We start from the raw sequence: 21,061 nt of genomic DNA on the forward strand, positions 1-21,061 counted from the left end.
GCGCTACTACAAATGGACTTTTGGTGTCAGTTAGGTAACAAAGCAACGACTCCTGTTAATTAAGGATTATAGATTTCGATAGTAGTTGGCTTATATATATTATAGTATAGTCACCCGTTCACTAAAATCGTCATACCGTCTTGATTATTTTATAGTGGTATCAAATTTTATGTGAGATCGTTCAAAAGCGAAATAATTTTTATTGTTAATAAATGAGGATAAGGTGCTATATTCTATTCTCATTACGCATTTGTTAAAAATAACATTTATGGAACTATAATTTGATGAAAGATGAGGCGTGGTGAGATCTGAGAAGTCACGCGATTGAGAAAAAAATACAATAAATCAATCTGAAGGGGGCTTGTCATTGTTTTGAATTGTTTACCTTTATTACAATAGCACGTAAAAAAGAAATACACGTTTTCCAATTGGTATTTTATCAAAATAATATATCTAACATAGTTCTGTAGAACCAAATAAATTATCCATTAATATATTAATCATAGTTCATCACCCAAAATTGGAATAACAATCTAATCATATATTGTAGACCATAAATTTTAAGAAAACGTACAAGCTGGTTGCTTGATCAACATTTTTATAACTGTGAAGTGTGACTGTGTTTAGGACGTTCAAAGCTACTTTGTCAAATAGTGCTTTATTAAATAAAAGTTATTTTGAAAAAAACTTAATATAAAATCAAATTATAAGAGATATATTGTACAAACAATTCCTGGATAAGATTTAATAACCGGAAGAAATTTACAAGAACTATCAGAGAAGGGTGTAAAATTGTTAATATTTATATTTAACGCAATGCTATGAATGAATTATTTTCCTAACATTTGGAAAGTAGCAACTAGATTCTCAAACTAGGAAAAACACTAGAAGACGTCAACTTCTACCGGCTATCTATCACTACCTATAATCTCGAAAGTTTTTGAGAAATTATACACAAAGTGTTTCAATAATATAATAGAAAAAAGAAAAATTATTCCAGAGCATCAGCTTGGATTTCGTAACAAGCACGGGACTATAGAACAAATACATAGACTTGTAAGCAAAATATATATGAACTTAAATGCCAAAAGATATCCTTCCGCTGTATTCTTGGATATATCGCGGGTTTCTGAAAACATATGGCACCCAAGGTTGCAGGTTAAATTAAAGAAAATCTCCTCTCCTCCCTCATCCACAATTTGAGTTACTGAACTATTCCCTCACGGATAGATATTTCGCTATAAAACAAGACGTATAATTACACCCTATATATTCAAGAGTTCGGCAAGGCAGTGTACTGGTTCCGATACTGTATCTCTTACATATAGTCGATCTACGAACCACAAAAATCACTGTTATGGCAATATATCCAACATCTTAGCATCGCTTAATACACCTTGAAAAATACAAGTGTGGCTGAAGACATAACGTATTAAAGTAATGAAGCGATTTTCTCAATAAACATAAAAAACTACATCCCATTTCAACTTAAATGTCAAATATACCCGATAATGTCATGCAAAGGTCCCAATATCTATATCCAGAGTCATACCAACCATAATTTATAACCCCTTCCACGACCGTTTGTAACATTTGAACAGCTTATCGACCTACAAATAAGCTTCACCTTTACCCCTAGCTAAAAAATTAGTTCGTACGAAATTAATTCTGCTAAAAATAGAACCCTCTAAAACGACTTTCGTGTATGCTGCGTTTTCCGCTATCATTAGCAATAAATACTGAAGTGGTTAATCGAGCGCAGGTGCGTGATATGAAACATATTCTTGTAGAAGTACTAATTTGGTTATCCACGTTACTCGGTAATGATAGTCGAGCTTAAGGCTGAATTCATTTAATTTGCGTAAGAATTAAATAAAATTTGTAGACAAGTTGAAATAAATTCTATGTCTATATACAAGTCGTTGTTTAAGGCAAATCCAATTTGGTAATTAAATATAAACTAGTGTCACTGCCGATTGGGGGTTTCTGAGTTTACTCCATTATTGGCGAGTGTGTTTATTTCGTTGGTGTAAAAATGAGTATAGAGCAGAGTCAATATTAAGACTTATTGCTCACATTTGTAACTAACTTCATGTTGAAGTCTCACTGACGGGTATTGACTTTTCAATATGTGCCACGTCGTTCAAGTATTAACAAAAAAAATTTAGTTCGTTGAAAATGTCTGAATTTGTACTGACTAAATCGCGTTTGTAAGAAGTTTAACTTTTTTACTTTTAAACGGCCGGAATTCGATGAACAACAATGTTATTATTCAGTCTGACAACGTTCGACCACATGTTGCAAAACCATGGACAATACTGTGTAATAAATATATTATTAAAACTAATTTATAGGGTTATATTCTCATTTTCATTTATTGTATTAAGCCTCTTGACGAACAGTTTCTTTCTTAAAAGCTTTGGAGATTAGAAGTAACAAACTTAAATGTTCTCAGCTACTTTTAATATTGAACTGAGGAATTTAAGAAATCAGTACTTTCTTCATTACTACAGAGTACAAACTGGAAGAATTTATATGCATTTTTTAAACAATTAGCGAAAATTTCATACTTTTTGTTTTTCCTAGCCCAGTTATTGTCATAGTTAACGGGTGGGGTATAAATAAAAATATGAAAATGAAATAATTATGCTTTTAGTGAAATTTAAATGAACAAAAATATTAAAATTAACGTGAAGAATAATAAAATAACAATGAACTATAAATATAATAAACTAAACTCTAAATTATCTGTATTGTATCGACTATCTACATCATTCTAATCATAAGGCTTATTATCCATTGGCCATATTGCAGAACTCTAATAATGAGAGAAGAAAATTAATCATCAACACGTAATATTTCTATATTTAGTCTAGGTTTCAATAGGGTACGAAAAAAATCAATTAACAACTGTCATTTCACCGGATGAATAACAAATTACAACATGCCCAAACCAACTAATCCGATATCGCAAATTAAAGATCTATAATTACTTCTCAGATGTTTTGATGATGATGATGATGCCCAGCTTAAATCGTTCGTAAACAGAAGGACTCGCTTAATTTTAGACGGCTCTGGAGGTCATGGTTCGGCTTTAGCGGCAGACGGTCTTTCTCTCGCTCGGTTTAATCTATAATAATATTTTCTCGATTAAGATCAAAGAACCGTTAAATACAAACGCCGTCATGTAGCACCTTCTACGAAACGGATTTTTTTGGGAAGATGGTTACAAAATGGGATGTGTCGAATTTGATCTTTGCTCTCTGATAAAAATGTGTATAAACTATTGATCATAGCGATTTTAATCAAGAAATGTAAATGAGTTTTCGGTAGGTCGTTGTGGTTATATAATATTTTGAAGTAAAGAAACAGTTCTTGTTGCAACTTCTGCTAAATATATTATTGTATATATAAATATATATTATAATATGAAACACAGATTGATAAACTACGTAAGTATAATATTACGTCAATAAATTAGTTCTATAGGATTTTTTCAGCTTTATTGAGAAAAATCGATACAATGTATCGATGTTATACATTATCGATACATAGTTGAATAAGTAGTAATAAGTAATGTTTGGCGAATACGATGGATGGGATATCACTTCCAATTTTAATGTTTCCAAATATGTTTTAACCGGTTTTGCAACAAGTGGTCGACCATTGTCATGCTGAAGAACAACGCTATTGTATCTTTGCTCGTATTCCGGCTGTTTTTTGTGAAGTGCTCGGTTCAAACGCATCAATGGGATTCGATAGCGATCCCCATTGATGGTTTCATTAGGATTTAGCAGTTCATAGTTTACCACACCAAGCTGATCCCACCAAATACAGAGCATGTTCTTCACGCGATTGAAAATTTATTCTTGTGTTACTCCCAACAATTCTGCATATCTGTCTTGCATTTTATACGAATCATCATCGAGTAATACATGCCAATCCTCGTTTAAATTTTTTTTGTCAGTCTTTTAAAACGTCGAAACCAGTATTGACATGTTGAAATCTATGAAGAATTAACACAAAGTATTCATTCAAACTAAATTTCAAACTAAATTGATTATGGACAGGTTTAATCGATTGACAATGTCAGTACTAAAAATATGTAAAAATCTAGTGAATAAAATTAATGTTTTGGATCCGTCGCATAAAGTGGAAATGAAAACTTTTGACCACTAGTTACTCGTAATATCAATCAATAACAGGTCAACTGAAATGTCCCCGGCCTTCCATAGTAAAACACATTTATTTGGCAAAATTAGTTTCTTTTAATCAACATAATTCCCTTCAAGGGTGATATACTGATTATAGCGACCCTCCAAATTTTCGATGCCATTTTTTTAATATGATTTGTCTTTGCTTCAAAATAGGCGTCAGTTTCGGCCTCATTCTTCATTCATCACCTCTTCATTCAACGAAAATTTCTTACCAGCGAGCATTCTTTTAAGATCTGAGAACAGGAAATCATCCGAGATTACGGTGGATGAGGAAGCAATTCGAAGCCCAATTCATGGATTTTTGCCATCGCTTTCACTGACTTGTGACACGGTTTGTTGTCTTGATGAAGCACAACTTTCATTTTCTTCAAATGCGGCCGTTTTTCGGGGATTTAGTCCTTCAAACGGTAATAGTCGCTGTTGATGGTCCTTCCTTTTTCAAGGTGGTCAATGCAAATTATTCCATGCGCATCCCAAAATACAGACGTCATAACCTCGCCAGCCGACTGTGTTTTCCCACGCTTTGGAGCGGTTTAATCGTATGCAATCCACTCGAATGATTGTCGATTGAACTATGGAGTGAAATGACGGAACCATGTTCATCCATTCTCACATATCGACGCAAAAACTCGGATTTATCACGCATTATCTTCAAACACTGCTCCGAACCATCAACTCGTCGTTGTTTTTTGTCAAAAGTGAGCTCGCTCGGCACAGAGCTTTATCATACCCAAATATTACTGAATTATATGATGTACACGTTCAGTTGATATCTTTAGAGTAGTCTGCTATTTCAATTAATTTCAATTTACAGTCATTCAAAATCATTTTGTGGATTTTTTAAAATGTTACAACCTCTTTTGAGCGTCCTACGTTCACCGTCTTCGGTGCTCATTTCACCACGTCAAAACTTAGCATACCATTCCTTTTTCCCTTGAAAAAGCAATATTTTATCAACAGGCGAAATTCCTTTTTATCCATTTTATTTCACAATAACAAAACTTGCTTCACTCAAAATGCTATAATTCACAAACTAATGATCCGACAGCTGTCAAATTTATACGCGCATCTTTTGAGGGTTAGGACTAACTAAAAAGCATATGGATTTAATTCTAGTAGCGCCATCTATGTATCAGGCTGGGGACTTTTCTAATGACTTATTAGGTATGTCGAAAAATACTGATATATCTAAAAGAAAGAATTACATTGCATCATTCTTAGAATTACATCATTTAAAATTATGTGGTGGTGGATTAGTGCTTAAGCTTCTGGTTTTCAACAGTAGTTTTCCAAATAGCCTTGCTATTACTGGTTACAGTGAATTAGGTACGTAAGATTTCAATTCACTTAGCTCTCTTTCTGGTTTCAACGACCATAATAATTTCAGTCATCTTTCAACCGTTTGGGACATATTTTAGCCGAAATGTTGCATTGAACAAAATTCTAAGTATAACAATGCCTTTTCTTGGTTGATTTTGCAGAACTTATATAGTTATTAAGTCATAACCTGGAGTTTTCTTCAAGTTGACGTCACTTGTTATACCTCTCATGACTTCGTTTGACGTAACTGGATGAATCGTAGAATTTTTGCAGTCATTGAATGGCAACTTATATTTAAATTCGCTATCATTTGCTTGGAAGATTTTTTCTATATGGTTAAAGAATTCTTCAGCTTTTTGTCGATTACTGTGTGCCCAATATTGAGCAAATAGTTAAATAAACCTAGACAAGAAGTTTTGTCGATATTCTGCGTTGATCAAGTTCATGATTTTAATAAGGTTCTTTCTTGATATATTTTGCAGCATCTATTTAGTTATTGTAATTTTAATGACTCCCTTTGGCATGACTGGATGAATCTCAGTAACTACACGGTAACTTGTATTCAAATTCACTTTCATCTGCTTTGAAAGTTTGTTCTAAATGGCCAGCGAATGCTACAACATTCTGTTGATTACTGTGTGCCCAAAGTTGGGTAAATATTTGAATATATTTAGACAATACAATAGTTCTTACTACTGTTGGGAACTACCGACTGAAATCGACTATCGACTGTTTAGTAATTGACTATTTTTTACTATCGACTGTTTCAGTCTCTATTTTCGGTTCGACTGATTTTACTACTTTTTACCAGTGACGGTTTCAGTCGACTATTTTTTCAGTCACTATTTTCGGTCCGACTGATTTTGTTACTATATACTATCGACTCTTTCAGTCGTGTACTTTTAGTTACTATTTTTGGTTCCACTAGTTTCATTCGACTGATTTTTAACGTTCTGGCTCTGTCTCGTAGTCGCCAGCTTGACAAAAATGTACCTAAAGTACCTGTAATAAAAAATTTTATGCTTACATAGATTTATATGTAACATATAGTTTTATGACTTTTTTGGTAGTTTTCTTGAAATAACAATACATACAATACATACAATATATTGTATATTAATATAGCAGCATTTTGAAACGATATTTTTCAAGATTGCTAATGTAATAGGGTAAAAAGATTAAAATTGTGAATGATAAATAGTAAAATACTTTTGACTGTTTTTAAGGCAATAATAGGTAATATTTCGGTTAGTCTCTCTATTTTTGTTAAGAAATATTTCCGTTCAATAATAAATAAAACATTTACGTTATTTAAAAAAGCTCTAGTAGTTGTTGTGCGATCATTTGTAATTATGTCATGAATTCGTTTTTTTATGATTAGGTGTATCTTTAATTTTTATTTAGTATTTATGGTTATTGTTCATCTTTAGTTTTTAGGTTTTGTTTAAGTTCTATTGTATTGTCTATATTTATTAAAATACGATAAAACATTTTTGGGGTATTATTCCATTCCATAAAAAAATTCCATTCCTTTTTACGAATCCACAGAACATTCAAATATAACAGTAATGCTGCTTCGTTTAAACTGAAATTATTAATTGCATGTCAATAGTATTCAGTAACTTTTTCCCCTTTTCTTTTTTAAAGTTAGTACGTGAAGGAATGAGTACATCTGCGTCTCGCTTATACTACCGTTGGAAAATATAAGAACATATAAAATTAACTGCTCCAAAAAATTCTCCGTCCTTTCCTCTCTCACAAGTTATACAGGAAAGGGTTGGTACATCTTCGTCTGACATCGCGAATTGAACAAAACGGTCGAACCGTGCATTTCGTATATTTCGTTTTCAGTCTCTCGTTTTTTCACTATCGACAGTTTCGACTGTTTTCGGTCGATAGTTTCCAAGGCTAGTTCTTACATAAATATTAATTAAAAATAATAATCTACAAAACAATTTGTGGTATCTGAAAATATTGTTTTCGAGAAACTGAAAATGTTATTGTTTTTCCTTTCCGCATGGTTATTTAATTATAAATAAACATCAAATGTTGCGTCGTTTTCTACAGCGACCTCTCGCGTATACGTTATGTAATTATTTCCTCATCTTCGTGTCAGTGCATCGTCCTGATCACGCACAGAAATTAATGTGGGAAAGTGTTTTTTCACCGAACCGCGGCGGCATACATCAAGATCGTTTTATTGTCGTTTTTATGCAGTTTTCCCTCAGAACAACAGGGAATCTCTCCGCGCCGAGCAGTTTCACGCAAACCTGAACGCTATAAACTACGCCATTAGATTTTTGGGTCGATGGAATCGTTCGTTTCTAAGCGGGTCACGACTGTTGTTCGCGGTACGACTCGGCCGGCAATAAAACGGAATCAAAACGTTCCGACTTTGGCAAAAATCACCTTAGATTTATGATATATCTCTCTCGTTCGGCTTGATTTCCTCGCCATGGATCATTAGGAACACGGAGCCGTGTTTGTTTTTCAACCGAGCTTAATATCTATTAGTCATCGGACGTGTTCTTTCTTTGTGAGGTGTTCTACAAACTGGCGGTTTTGAAATTACGGTTAATTAAAAGTAAAATGTGGCGTTTGTAACGCATGTATTACACTACAATGAAATAGGTTTTCTTCTTTGTCTCATGACTGGAATTATTCGATTCTTAACCATTAACAGTGTAACATAAAGCAAAGAACAGTCTGTCGTTTCAGTGACACAGATTGAACAAAATATTGGTCAAAAACATAGGATTGAGTAAAAAGTAATACAAGAATAAAATAAAGAGATAGTTTATAATCTTACAATCCATAGAAAATATTCATAATGTTAGGTTTATAACAGGTCAATTGAAAAGTCCCATAGCAAAACATATTTTTTTGTTTACTAGGATGTCGATTTGACTTCGGAGTGAAATGATGGAGCTATGTTTCATCCATTGTCACATATCGACGCAAAAACTTGGGTTTATTACGCTTGGCCATCTCCAAACACTGCTCCGTCGGTATTTCAAATATAGCTCGGTTCATTAAATTATAAACATACGATGCTTCACTGTTCATTCACGTAGAATCCAAGTATATAGCTTCTTATCCACTTTCGTTTAAATGGATCAAAACTATTTTATAGCCCGTGTTTTTTCTATAGCGTAATTTCATCGACTTCTTCAGTAATTGGTTGGCCAAGAACCAAAGCCAGAACAAAAAATAAGCAAATCAGTTCTGGCGTTCAACAGACTTTCAAGGCAGATGAAAGTGAATTTGAATACAAGTTACGGTGTAGTTACTGAGATTCATCCAGTCATGCCAAAGGGAGTTATCAAAATTACAATAACTAGATAGATGCTGCAAAATATATCAAGAAAGAACCTTATTAAAATCATGAACTTGATCAATGCAGAATATCGACAAAACTTCTTGTCTAGGTTTATTTAACTATTTACTCAATATTGGGCACACAGTAATCGACAAAAAGCTGAAGAATTCTTTAACCATATAGAAAAAATCTTCCAAGCAAATGAAAGCGAATTTAAATATAAGTTGCCATTCAATGACTGCAAAAATTCTACGATTCATCCAGTTACGTCAAACGAAGTCATGAGAGGTATAACAAGTGACGTCAACTTGAAGAAAACTTCAGGTTATGACTTAATAACTATATAAGTTCTGCAAAATCAACCAAGAAAAGGCATTGTTATACTTAGTATTTTGTTCAATGCAACATTTCGGCTAAAATATGTCCCAAACGGTTGAAAGATGACTGAAATTATTATGGTCGTTAAACCAGAAAGAGAGCTAAGTGAATTGAAATCTTACGTACCTAATTCACTGTAACCAGTAATAACAAGGCTATTTGGAAAACTACTGTTGAAAGTATTATAGATAGAAAAATGTAATACCCACCAATGAGTTATGAACAAATATTCAACAATTGACTAAGTGCAATTGTAGAATAAGAGATATCATAGAAGAAAACAACGAAGGCAAGAAAGTCCACACAGCTATATCCTTAGATGCAGCCCAAGGTTTCGGGAAGGGTTGGCAAGCGGTATTTATCGACAAACTGCAGAAAATGTTACCAACGCAGCACACTGAACTTTTAAACTTTACCTAAAACTACTTTACACATGTCTTGTACCACAAATGGAAAATGTCATCATGGCTACATTTGTTGATGATAGTGGGCTACCAAGAATTGGATAACTGGACCAAGAAAAGAAAAGTTAACCAGAGCAAATCCATGCATATTGAATTTACTTATTATCAAACATATAGCCACAATAGAAAAGAAAAGAAAGGAACTGGAACTGGAATATAGAACTATGATATAATAAGTTGCTGTTGTAACATATAAGCTATTCTAAAACCCATATGGATCTATGAAGTCCAGTTGTGGGTATGTACCCCAAAAAAGAATGGTAGATGTACCAAAGATATACTATAGGAATGATTAGCTATATTGAAACCTTCATATACCTATTGCTACTAAAAATAAAAAAATAAAGAGAAACGCAAAGAGATATTTTTTAAAGAGACTCTATTCTCATGTTAATACCAAATTATTGCACTACCCGAGAAGGGAATATACTCTAAAGTATCAAATCATTTGAGCTAGTAGTGCAGTGAAGTATTTAATAGAAAAAACAGATGAGGTAATAAACATTATGAATATAAACCTAGTAGAGGATGAAAACTAACTGTTTTGGTAAATGCGTTAGGCAGAATTCAGTGATTAACTTTATCAAGAATGGTGTATACAGGTAGTAGCAGAAGAAATAAACAATACAGTGATATCAAGATGACCTGACAAGTAAACACACCATAGAAGGAAACAAGAACCAAACGTAAAAAGTAAATATGCTCTCGAATGAAAGTAAAATACGTTACTTTGATATATAATTGTTAATTAGGTGGATTAGGCATCCGCTACTACATAATAAAAACGTGCCTAGAACGCACCTCATGGGTGGCGTGAAAAAAAGTTCAATGGAAATATAATAAAACAACTCTAACCTAAAAACTATTATACCTGTGTTCTTAATTGTAGTTTTAAGTCCTTCGATAATATATGCATTAGATATATTATAATGTTAAAATAAACTATAAAATTTGTATATATAAATATAATTTGTATATGTAAAATTTGTATATATAAATAAATATATAAATATTGTATATAACATTTTCGTTTCATTATTTTATTTAAACTAGAATTTTGTTGCATGTCAAAGTCAAACTAAACTAAAACTCAGAGTTGATGCGGCAACATTGCGACGCCACAGATTAGATGACGTATGTACAAAATAACTTAACGATAAGAACAGTTAAATCTTGAAATGTTGCCTATGGTTATATGTGTACCTGAAAAATTATTTTGTTTGTACATCAATCATATTTTTTTTGTAAATTCATTATTATATTACTACTAGTCGCTGCCAACTAACTTACAATTTATCTCTATAGTCACTTAAAAGTAGATACTTATCTAGGAAGACTCACTTGTTCTTACATAGTCTCTAAAATAAAGTTACTAGCACTTTTCAATATTTTGTTTCTTCGCTGTTGTCTCCAATAGCAAGTATCGCAATAACATCACTAAATGTAGCCATAGTAACATTTTATATTTCTGGTATTTGATGAAGTCTTAGTAAAATACGAAATTCGCCGTGGATATATCCGTTTAACCTACAGAATTAAATCAATTATTTTCCAAAAAAGAATTTAGACAATGTCCGTATGAGTAACGCAAATACCAATTGCAACAAACTTTACACCACAAATCATCAATTAAATGTAAAATATTGCAAATACTTGTAACTATGAAGAATAATCACCTCAAGTTCTAAAAGCGTACGTTCTTGTAACTTACGAAACCTAATTAAATTTGCATAAGAAATTCGATATTAATATTTTTAAAACGTAATTATATCTACACGATTTTCTTGTATAATTGCAAACTGTAGAATTAAGAGAAAGTGTTAATTGATAACCAGCTTTCATGATCTTGTAAGAGTCCTGAACGTCAGGAAGTATTGTTCTTCAACGTACGTAGCATTCACATCAGATTAATTTTAATTAATACAATACCGTCGGCATTGTAATCATTATAAGAACAGTATTTAACTAAATCCATGTTGTTTCTTATTATTTACACATTATACTAGACATTAACATTATGTTCACGATTAAATAAATAACGAAATCACAAGAGTTTATGTCACTGGACTTTATTATTGTTGTTAGATGGATGGATGGATTTTTGTTTTTATATAATAACTGTAACAAGTAGGTTCATTCAAATTTATAAATTCATAATTGCTTTTGTAAGGACCATCGAACAATACGAAAATTATAAATGCAATATAAAATAAAGGACATTTAAATTATTTAGAACCGGCTTGGTGGCACAGTGGTAAAGACGATGGGACCATCCTCCTACTGTTGCGATAGCCGAGGGTTCGAATCCTGCTGGGGCATGGTCGTAAATCTATGTTTGTGATTGTTTAAAGTTTGTGAATGTTCTAGGCAAGAGTGTAAAATCCGACAAGGAAGATGATCCCAGTCACGCCAGTAACCAGGCTGGGTAAGACCGGATGTCTTCTGGGATGATTTCTAGAGTTGGTCACTCGCCAGTCGGTAGGCTTAATACTGAGGACCGTGGTTCGGAGCCCACGTTAAACTTTAGGTTCAGTCCACATAGACCCATAGTTGGTAAAAGGAGATTTAATATATGTAAAAAAAATATTTAGAAATGATTTAATTAAAATGTCGAGTTTCTCATTTTATACCCTCAGTTTTTCGCTGAGAAATGCTATTACTAATAATGAAATATATATATGAATAAATTCGTTTTGAGAAACAGAAAAAACCGAAACTATGTGAAAAAAATTAAAAAATTAAACTATGAACTACCCATTATATTAGAAAATTATTATTTAGAAATGAAATTACATCTAATTATTAAACTAGTTTCTGCCAGATTTAATGGAACTATAATTCACACAGTAATAGTACAAAACAGACAACATCTACACATTTTATGTGTAATATAATTGAATTAGTTAGGTTTCATGTTAGTATCACAAAATACCAGTATTTTGCGGTTTATTCTCATAAATACTAAGAATAGAATATGAAGAAAACACTGTATTTCATCACTATCGACAAGGAATATATCAGGTATGTCAGTAATTTCCTTCCGTTTTTTCGGTAACGAAAACATGTTATTTACGATGAATTGTTAAAATGTATTTTATCAAGTATAGGCCATTTGATTCTACACATATTGTCAATATCTCATGAAAAATTAAGGAGGCTATTCCAAAAGAACAGTTCCTCAGAACAGTAAAAGATGGTAATCGGATGCAGCTAGGCCTGAAGAGTGTCTTCAACATGTTGCAAAAATATCTTATTCCTAATCTCTAACTGCATAAAATTCAATTTATGTGACTTCTCATTTCTCATCTTTTGCATCTTTCCCATTTAAGGGCCCACAAATTCTGACTCATTCGACTTTTCTGCCAATTGATTTTGAATATGAGTTGGGTATTCGTCCCAATTATCTATTCGGAAACCAATATATTACATATATGAATAAAGAAAGTAGTTTTTTTTTGATATTGTGGTCTCGATATAATAACAATTTAATACTCCCAGAAAACTTACGAATATACAGCTCTCTGTATACTGATAAGTATATATTTAAAAAAATATCGATATATCGTTTCCGATGTTTAAAAAAAAAATTACAAAAAATATGTATTTTTTCTAAATCTCTTAAAGAATAGTGATGTTCTTGATAAACCTACAAAATTAAGTACCAATTTTAAAGGTTTGTTAAAAATTGTATTTAACTTATTCTGAAAATGGATTATGGGATGTGGTAAAGAATTATTACAGAAGATATGCAGTTTGAGAGAAATAAACAGGCAAGAACTGTTTGGATATGTGGAAAAGATTGTCTGCAATAACACCCCTCGGTTTGGAGAAGAAGAAATTGACAAATGCTGGAATTGTGGATTAATGTTAGATTGAAAATCAACAGCCTATTTATTGAATTGAATAGTGACTCAGAATATGACAGTGAGTGAAAGAACTTTCTGGATGTGGCATTATGATATAAAACTAATAATGCCAAGACAGACCGATGAAACTGAAAATAATTAAAGGTAAGAAGTAAAAACAAAATAAGGTTAAAGGAGTATATAATTAATATAGGCTCACTGCAGAAAATCGTATTGTGAAAGATTCATGTGCATAGATTTATGTGTGTAATTTTTTAGAACATATATGAGCATATGGTTCAAATGTACGAGGAGATAATTAATATTAACTGTTTTACAGATATGGTAAATGCATTGAAGATAATGCAGTGATTAAATCTAATTTCATCAAGGAAACTGTACATAGGCAGTAACCCAAGATACTAAGGAGAATATAGTAATATCATAATGATTTGACGAGAAAATATAGTCACGAATAAAACAAGAACAAAACATAAAAAGGTATATATATTCTCTAATGAAAATAAAATACATTAGTAAGATGTACATTTAATAATTAGGTGGATTAAGCCTCCAGGGCATACCATAGATAGTTCAGAAAAGAGTTCAAGGTTAATAACTCTAACCTACAAACTATTGTTGCTGTTTAATTAACTGCAGTTTAAGTCCTTTGATAATATATGCATTAAATATACAATAATGTTAAAATAAGTTATATTTTATATCATTTTTCATTACTTTTATTATTCTAATTATATTATATTGTTTATTTATATTATAATGTCGTTATCTATCGAAGCTAAAATAAACTAAAATGCGTTATATACCATTAATTGGTATGATGTGAGTTTAGTGCTACTTTGGATAGACTGTATCATCAAGGACATGCCTCATAAACGTATCAGATTGTTCCTAATCATGTAACAATGAGCGACTTACCTCTCTGGACCTCGAAAGTCTGATAGAACTGCGACATGTAGGTGAGAATGGACAGACGATCGGGCACTTCGTATTCGACCATGTCCTCGGCCTCCAGCAGCGCGGGAATGCCCAGATGATGCTCGGCAACCCGAAAAGCCAGCTCGTTATTGTGATATATGTCGTCCTTGTTCAGCTTATCGAAGTCTCTGCAACGGAACGGGACAAAAATAAAAAATCAAACTCGGAACAATGGACTCGTTAGGCGGGATTTATCTCAAGGTCATCCGGTAACTTTCGTCGCCACTAACCGGGCCATCTGATAAATCTCGGCTTCGAGAGCGCAAAGGGATTTTAATTTTTTTTCTGGTCCAATTCCACGGAATTTAGATCACAATGGCAAACGAACTAAGTGTATCTGATTATTTTAAATTAGAAAAAATACCATTGTCTGGGAATAATTACTTTTTTATGTTCATAAGTTGTGTTGTTGCGCATGAACAAGGTCGTGTTAAAATAAAAATGCTTTCAACACTTACAATTTGATGGATTAAGTTTTTTTAAATTATCTTTCTAGTAGTTTAACTTTCTTAGTGAATTACAGTATATATAAGTTATATAGTCAGATATATAGTTATATAGTTATAGATATATAGTTAATACGAAATGATACGAATCGACTTCAAAAAATAAATAAGGAACTCACTAAAAAGTAATAAATAATCAAACTTGGATTTTAAATACACACAAAAAAAGTTTTAAATTAAAATATGTACATAATAATCGTTATAATATCTAAATAAAAATAAACAAAAACCTTATTCTACTACACGTATTTTATATTCTACTATATACACACACTTTAGCTTAATACCTACCTAAATCTTTTTATCTATTTACAATATTATTTTACTATCAACTGATCGGTATGAGCAACAAATTATATTTGTTTTGTTCGTAATTAAATTTTGGGTATGTCACAAAATTATACTATTATTTTGTATAGTTTTGTTTATTTTTATTTAATTATTATAACGACTATTATGTACATATTTTATTTTAAAACGTCTTTTTTGTTCTAAAAATCTAAGTTTGAATATTTTTTACTTTTTAGTGAGTACCTTATTTATTCTTTTAAGTCTGCTCAAATTTTTTGTTCAAGATATATTATTTTTCTTTTTTTAGCGTTAGATATTTACTCAATAAATTACGCAGCTATTTTATTAAGTATTCCAATGGGTAAGCTGAGTAAAGGTGAAGCCCGTATGAGGAAAAATAGGAATAAAGAAACAATGAAACACATCAGTTCAGCAATAAGATTATACACAAATATCTGATTATTTTAGATAAAAAAATATGTGAAAACATTGTACGTGTCTTTGAAATTTGAGGATTTCCGTCGATTTCCTCGGTCATAAAACTCATGAGGTGATGAATTCAAAATGAAGACTATTAGTAATCATAAAATAGCACTAGTGGATAAATTCAAACTATCGATAACAATATTTACCCATTGTGTCACAGCAAGGTACTGCGAAATATTGTTAACATATCATGGTGAATTAGAAACAATAGCCTTACAGTCGATTGCTAAGCCCTGTATATGAGGATTACGAAATATAAATGAAGCTATGAACATTGATTTTACCAGTATATGAATGTTGAACCAATATAACTTCTCCAAAATGTATGTTCAATTCATTAAGTTTAATTTGATTTTGTGTTTGTTCAGGTGTTTATAACACAACATTGCAGAAAAAATAGTTTAGAATAATATTATTTGGTAATCAAATTGTAATAATAAATTATGGCCTTACATATGTATTAAAAATAATGCGCATTATTTACTATTTTAAAATTTATAATAACAACAAATAATATTAATTACTCGTAAATATATATTTGCTAATATACTATAATTTTCATTCATTTGCCGACAAGTAGTGATATATAATGTGTAATCCTTTTCGCTGTAAGATTAGATCACCTGTTCATATTTATTTATTGTCACAAAAAATATTAGCGGAAATATATTTTTTTTTGATGGAGCCATGTTAATCAGTGTCTAGACTAGCAAATACTTTATTTGGCCTACTGGTACAATTTTCTGTTTTTTGTTCATAACTGACATGTTGATGTCGTAACCACTAATAACTATTGCTGAATTTGATTGGAATACTAACACTTACAGTAGTAACAGAAACTTTTTGAAAGCAGATCTCTATGACTTACATAGTATTATAGAAGAAACTAATACCTAAATATCAGTTTGGGTATATTAACAAGCATTCATGTAATTGAAAGAGTTTATGAAGCTCATAATAAAGCATATGTTGCATTAGCCTTCGATAAGGTATGGAATGACGACCTTGTTCATAAACTATACAACATATTACCGAAACAACAAACTGAACAATTAATATTTTATATTATAGCCAGACTGTTTAGAGTCAAACAAGTATCTTGAAATGAATCTTGATGCAAAACTTCGCAATCTTTGTCAAGAAGAAATTGAAAGAATTGAAGATTAAATATAGAAAAAACTAAAGTACTGAAACCCATATGGACAAACGGTAAGGTAATATAGATATAAGTTTTCCAGAAGAAAGTCTTGGAAGTATTGTAGGCGCACCCAGATATTTACAACGAGACCTTCAGATACCGACTTACACTCAAGATATTAAGAGAATTGGAAGGAGACCTGAGGAGGCACTCCATTTTCATGTCAATATAGAAGTATTACAACTCTGGATAACATCAGAATAGGACACATACTTAAAAGAATCAAACCATTTCATCTTGCATAGTACATAAATATTATTACACCAGAGACTAAGATAGAGCTAATGGGTTCTCCTAGATATATATATATATATATATATATATATATATATATATATATACATATATATATATATATATATATATATATATATATATATATATATATATATACATATACCTAGATTTAAGTTACTGTAAAGACAAATTGTGAGTTAGTCGTCAACGACTAGTAACAATGTAATAAATAAATATTTTTTGCTACTTATAAAATATGCAGTGCTTATGGATAGGTCATATATTTTTAATGATATATAATGACTAGCACGAAACTATTACGACGATTTTGATTTTCAACAACAATAATAATCCACTTTCAACACATAAAAAGCGTAATTTTTACTGTAATTGTTTTACAAATTCAAATTGTTCACTTCGCATCATATTAAACCAATCATCAACAATTTTACTTATTATTATGTCATCATTGTGTCTGCTAGCAGCATTGAGATAAACCAGAGCGTGTCCGTTATAATTCGTTCTCAAGGAGAGACTCATTTTCGAAATCATTCGAATTTATTTTTGAATGAAATCATTTCATATTTCGCAGAAACTATTTAATTAGATTAATTGTTACATCGGTTAATAGATAACGAAATATTAACTATGACTGCTTTGGAAATCACAAAAAATTATTTAAAAATACTTAGGTTTTAATTGGCGTAGATTAAAGACGTTATATGAATCAGTACCCATAATGTGTTTCACGAAATAAATCTGGTTCTGTTTAATTGATTTTAATAGGGGATTTATTAGCGTCGTCGCAATAAAATTCCCTTCATTGCTCACAATTAGCATACGAAGTAGTTTCGTAGTAGCGATCAATTTGTTATAAAACTTCTGCATAAGAAATTACAAAAAAATGATTAGATATACAAATTAACAAATTTTTTTTATAACATCTTTATTAGATATGCTTAGTATAATCTTAATTATAAATTAATTTATTACTACATCTCATTTGTACTTGGACTAATTCACAAGCAAGATGAGTGCCAGATAAATACATCAATACGTATCCCTCAATTATAAAATTATAATAACTTAAGCTATAGTTTACAGTAAAGGTTTATATAAGTATTACTTTATATAAGTTCGTATGGTTTGGTTCACTTCAATCTTCTGGTATCCTGCGCGTTGTCCGTTAGTTCTATTGCTTCCAGGTTAGTATGATTTAGTAACCTTCTTTCGTGTTAAGGCGAAATCTTGCATAAGTTCGCAAATCCATTTGATTTCCAGGTCATGGTGCAGTTCTTCGTTGGTTACGTAGCGATAGGTATTGGTAATTAATCGAAGAACTTTGTTTTGAAAGCGTTGGATGACTAGTTAATTTAAATTTTTAGTGCAGATCCATATTTGCATCCCATAGGTCCAAATTGGCTTTATGATTGTCTGATAGATAAATCTCTTTGATTTTAGATCAAGTTGACATTATCTTCCGACTAACCAGTATAGTTGTTTTATTTTGGTTCTAACGTGTATTGATTGTTGTGTAGCATGATGTTTCCTATTTAGTCTACCGTCAAGATGGATGCCGGGGTATTTAGCTGATTCTTCTTGAGGAATCGGGCATCCATTGAGTGATATAATTAAGGTTTTATTATTTCGCCGCAATGCAAAATTAACATGAACAGATTTGGAGCTATTAAGTTGAATTTTCCAATCTTTCGTCCATTTGTATTTGTAGGTTCAAATCCTGCCGGGGTGTGGTCGCAAAATCTTGTTTGTGATTGTTTAATAGCCCAGTTACGCCAGTAACCAGGCTGGGTAGAACCGGATGTCCTCTGGGATGATTTCTAAGTTGGTCATTCGCCAGGCGGTAGGCTTAATGCCGAGGACCGTGGTTCGAAGCCCACGTTAAACAGTAGGTCCAGTCCAGATAAACTTTGGTTGGTAAAAAGGAGACTATCAAATATTAAAAAAAAATACTTCATAACCAATTTATAGGCTCAATACATATAATTTATAGAAAAACACAATCAAAATATATGAGTACTCCCTTGTAAAATGAGCTGAGAAGTTTTAATGTAACTTAATTACTCATTATCATTGAGAAAAAATGGATGTTTGGAATATGAAAAATGTACTATAAATGTGATATATTAATATCACAAATAATATTCTGAAAATAATAAAGTAATAAAATAAAATGAGAAATCAAACATTCCTTTTAAATCAAATGTACCAAAAAGATTTCAACAACCGAAAAATATTCGAGTCTACATATATATATATATATATATATATATATATATATATATATATATATATATATATATATATATATTAACATTATTCATATCCTTTCACTTTTACTCGTATCTTTTTTATTGTTAACAAACACGATTCACGCAAAAAGTCATAAAATGATAATTTCCTTTATACATATAAATCACATTAAACAAAAGAAGACTTGACAAACAAGTGTTTCTCAATACGTTGTTTACATATTTTTAGATAGGCATGACCAGCAATAAAACGAGGAAAACAACAAATATTCTACGTACATGGAAAATGAAGGTCGTCAATTTTCACTTTTCACACCGGGTGAGTCTATACGAAAATAGTCACACCAACATTTCGGGTTTATCTTAAAATGTCGCGGAATACTGATGCGCATAAACGATCCGTGACTGTTCAAGTCGATTGTGGGTCCAGCGGAGCCTTGGGCATCGATTTCCAATCGGAATCAAGGATAATTTTAATAAACTGTGTAATTTGTGGTCGATGTTAATGATACGTTTGATGAACGTGGCCTAGATCCGACCGATCAAATTGCCAATTATCGATGAAATGATATTAAAAAGCGGGTGTGTATTTCGCAACAGGAAAAACGCAGATGTACATCGATAAAATGTATTGCCACACATGTTAATAGGAGCTTATTAGGTGGCCGTGAAACGAACACTTGTTTCAATAAAAAAAAGTTGACTATCTGTACGTTTTAAATGTCACTTTTTCAGACACGACATAAATCAGTATTATATGAATGGACGAGGCACTTGTGTGCAATAAACGTAACGTATTCCGCGGAGCAAGTGCAGAATTATTAATGCACACTCATTTGTAAGTATTTTTCCGCCAATAAATATTAATAGATGTGTTTGAAAAAAGAATAAATTGAAATCAATTAATTTTACTTTTTTCTTCCTAGAAATCCTACATTTTTTTCTGTATAATAATATTTTGTCGCATTAATTTTATTACCAATTTAATTTTATGAGCTTCATCATGACTATAATTAAAATATACCTGAATAATTTGTCTAATTGTGCATTGTTTTTTCTTCAAGTAAAAACGAAAAAGATACAGTGTTGACCTAAGAAATAGGTATTGACTAACGAAAGAAAAATACGCCAGTTCTATTATGAAAAAAAAAACAACTGCTGACCTTTCAACTGGTGAGGACACAATGACCGTCCTCTCAGTACATACTGACCCAAAATCTGCTTCGTTTCAACTCTAATTCCATATGAATAAAATAGAGAAACGGTTTAACTATTGGAGAATTAAGACAAACCAAACCAAGTTCGCACATGTTACTTATACTCTTATTAGAGAAACCTGCCCGTAGATAAAATTATACAACAAAAATATCCAAGATGATCATGCAAAATATTAGGGCCTGTACTTGAATCGTTGGTTAACTCAGCAGAAGCACGACATCCGGCTACGTAGAGTGAATTAATTGCTAACAGCTACTTCTATTTGTGTAAAATGTTAGTATTGAAAATCCATCATCAAGCTAATCTGAACATA

General features: G+C 31.5%; 1 protein-coding gene across 2 annotated transcripts in view; it reads right to left on the reverse strand.

Moving 5' to 3' along the window:
• MICAL-like (protein) overlaps nt 1-21,061 on the reverse strand; it is a 168,282-nt gene that overhangs the window by 56,183 nt on the left and 91,038 nt on the right. For both annotated transcript variants that reach the window (XM_076393896.1, XM_076393895.1), the window contains one exon: nt 14,483-14,670. In XM_076393896.1, the coding sequence (XP_076250011.1) occupies nt 14,483-14,670 (188 nt within the window). The remainder of the gene's footprint in view (nt 1-14,482; nt 14,671-21,061) is intronic.

This window comes from Rhynchophorus ferrugineus, unplaced genomic scaffold (genome assembly GCF_030347505.1).
Source record: "Rhynchophorus ferrugineus isolate W39M unplaced genomic scaffold, kcgeb_rfMv2 rfM2, whole genome shotgun sequence".
Taxonomy (NCBI): Eukaryota; Metazoa; Arthropoda; class Insecta; order Coleoptera; family Curculionidae; genus Rhynchophorus; species Rhynchophorus ferrugineus.